The following is a 2,619-nucleotide window of genomic DNA, read 5'->3' on the forward strand; positions in this document are numbered from 1 at the left end:
TTAAAGATATGGAGTCTTCTCATGTTGCCCAGCTGCTCTTGAACTTCTAGGCTTAAGTCTCCTGCCTCAGCCTCCTGAGTAGAGACCACAGATAGATGCATGGTTTCTATGTATTAAAAGCAATCACTGCTGAGGGTGTAAGCTCAGTGGTACAGTGTTTACTTAGCATGACAAGGCTCTGAGTTCTATCCTCAGCACTGCTGGGGTACGGGTGGGGGTTGTCACCATTAAGGAAATACACAAGGTACATTTGACTTTTGACTATATACATATGGTATAGCTGGAAGGGAAACTGTACAATGAAACAGGTTGGGTTTGGGTAGAATTTATTACTGATGGTACATAGTCTCTGAAAAAAAATAAATTTTTTTTACAGGGCAATTAAAAAAAAGAGAGGGGAGCATTACCTGCCGCTTGATGGTCTTGGATTTGTTTTGGTTCACAAAGGCCTCCATTTCACTCAGCTCCAGCTGTAGAAACCTGGACACAGAGAGAACCGGCAGGTGTACGCTCTGTCCTGGATGCCTCTGGGGCCAGTTGACAGCCACACCCTTTCCCCACGACTTCACAGGGCCCTTACCTTAGTGACTGTACCGACAAAGGTATTTCTGCCTTCTCCCTGTGAGGAGAGTAGCCAGAGTGGCAGGTTTACTGGAGGAAGCAGGCCCCAGGGGTCAGACTGAGAGCTTTGGGATGCAGGAGTATAGGAGCGGCTGGGGGAAGGTGGGCTCTTACCGGATGCCCTCCAGCATCTCCTTCAGGGTTAAGGGATCAATCCGGTCCTGCGACAGCAGAGGAAGAAGGGAGAGCCTGTGAACTCTGGCATCCATCCCCTCAGGGAGCTTTACACTTCTGGCAGTTCCTCTTCCTCCCCTACTTCCCTTCACTGAGCCCCAAGCCCAGGGTCCTTGATTTGAATCCAGCCTCAGAGGCACAGTGATGGACAGAATCTTCTTTATCCACGCCTCCCTCAAAGCCCCTTGCTCTTGCAGCTCTCAGTTGCCCCCTCTTCTCTGGGGAGCCCCACCCTTCTTTAGTTTCCTTTCCCTGACAGGTGGGTACAGGTGTGGCTATTGCAGGATTCCTTAGGTTCCACTCTTCAAAGGACCTGCTGGGTGCCTTCCTGGGAACCACAGCTGAAGGGCTGAGCACAGCACCTCACTGAGAAGGGCCACCACTGCTACTGGTGGTGCTGGGCTGTGGATGATCTCCCACCACCGGCCCACTGGGGACCCCACGCTTCTTGCTGGGAGCCTGGCCCATCTCACCAATGGCTGCTATCTTTGCTTCCTTGTTCCCATCCCCTTTGTTACTTACTTCCTTTGCCTGGTCCCAAAGGTCTTGTTCCACAGGATTTGCAGGCAACTGGGGCAGGGTGAACTTGAAGTAGGGTCTTAGATTCTTATACACATAGACAGAAGGGCCTGAAGCCAGTGCTAGAGCTGGAGTCCGGGGCTCATGCTGCTCCATGAGGAAGGTGGCAGCAGCAGCTGGCAGGGCAGGCAGTGGGCTTTCTGTCAGCACTGCTGGCCCTTTGAGCACCTTCAGATGGGGATTCCGCCCACCTGGTCCAAGGTCTCCAACCACCAGCTGAAGGGAGAAGATGGCTCATTCCAGAATGAGGATCTGAATAACTGACCCCCTCCTTAGTCTCAGCCTTTTTGCTGGTGTTTCCTGAATCACCCCATACTACCAAAGGGTTTGCTGTCAGGTCCTTGAGAAAGGTAACTGACCTTACTGAGGCTCAGGCTTCCCACTTGCAGAATGGCATATGTAGTGAAAACCACGTGAGATAATTAATTACGGAACCTGGGTGAGTGCTTGTGAGGATTAGGTAGCAGCTGATGTTTTTATACTAACTAGTCCACTCATTATTTCTTTCTTTTTTGTGCTGGGGATTGAACTCAGGGCCTCAAGCATAGCTAACACTGAACTAAATATTCTTTATTTATACTTTTATTTATTTATTTATTTGTACGGGGAATTGAACTCAGGGCCTCCCGCTTGCCAGGCAGTCGCTGTGCTGCTGAGTTGCATCCCCGGCCCATTTATTTATCTTTATATTAAAATTAAGTTTTAACCTATTTATATGGAAAATTTCTGATCATATACAAAAATAGAAAGATTTGTATAATGAACCCCCCGCATACCATTATCTAGCTTCAGTAATTATCAGATCATAGTGAACCTTAAAATTCATGCCGTTTATAAACATAAAATTCTCACTTCCTTCCTTTTACCTTCTCACCAGACCATAATGCCCACCCCTAGCCAAGAGATTTGTGCTTCCACCAAAGAATCATGCAAGGTAAGTAAATTAAAAGGCTTTGTCTGCTGGGCATGGTGGCGCACGCCTGTAATCCCAGCACTCGGGAGGCTGAGGCAGGAGGATCATCGCGAGTTTGAGACCAGCCTGGGCTACAAAGTGAGCTCAAGGCCAGCCTGAACTGCATATCGAGACCCTGTCTCAAAAAAACAATAAATAAATAAATAAATAAATAAATAAAAGGCTTTGTCTTGGCAGTATCCCCAGTGGCACTTTGCTCTGTTTTACTTCCTTCAGTGTGTATTATGAAATCAATAGTTCTCTTCCTTTTTTTTTTTTTTTTTTTGGTTTTT

At 47.7% G+C, this 2,619-nt stretch overlaps 1 protein-coding gene across 1 annotated transcript in view; it reads right to left on the reverse strand.

Annotated features, from left to right (window-relative positions):
• Positions 1-2,619, reverse strand: part of Bbs1 (Bardet-Biedl syndrome 1) — an 18,065-nt gene that overhangs the window by 14,473 nt on the left and 973 nt on the right. The window contains exons 4-7 of the mRNA XM_005384395.2: positions 1,318-1,590; positions 736-782; positions 581-619; positions 408-480 (exon numbers count right to left, since the gene is read on the reverse strand). Of these exons, the coding sequence (XP_005384452.1) occupies positions 408-480; positions 581-619; positions 736-782; positions 1,318-1,590 (432 nt within the window). The remainder of the gene's footprint in view (positions 1-407; positions 481-580; positions 620-735; positions 783-1,317; positions 1,591-2,619) is intronic.

The sequence above is a fragment of the Chinchilla lanigera genome, unplaced genomic scaffold (genome assembly GCF_000276665.1).
Source record: "Chinchilla lanigera isolate Chin_1 unplaced genomic scaffold, ChiLan1.0 scaffold00021, whole genome shotgun sequence".
NCBI lineage: Eukaryota > Metazoa > Chordata > Mammalia > Rodentia > Chinchillidae > Chinchilla > Chinchilla lanigera.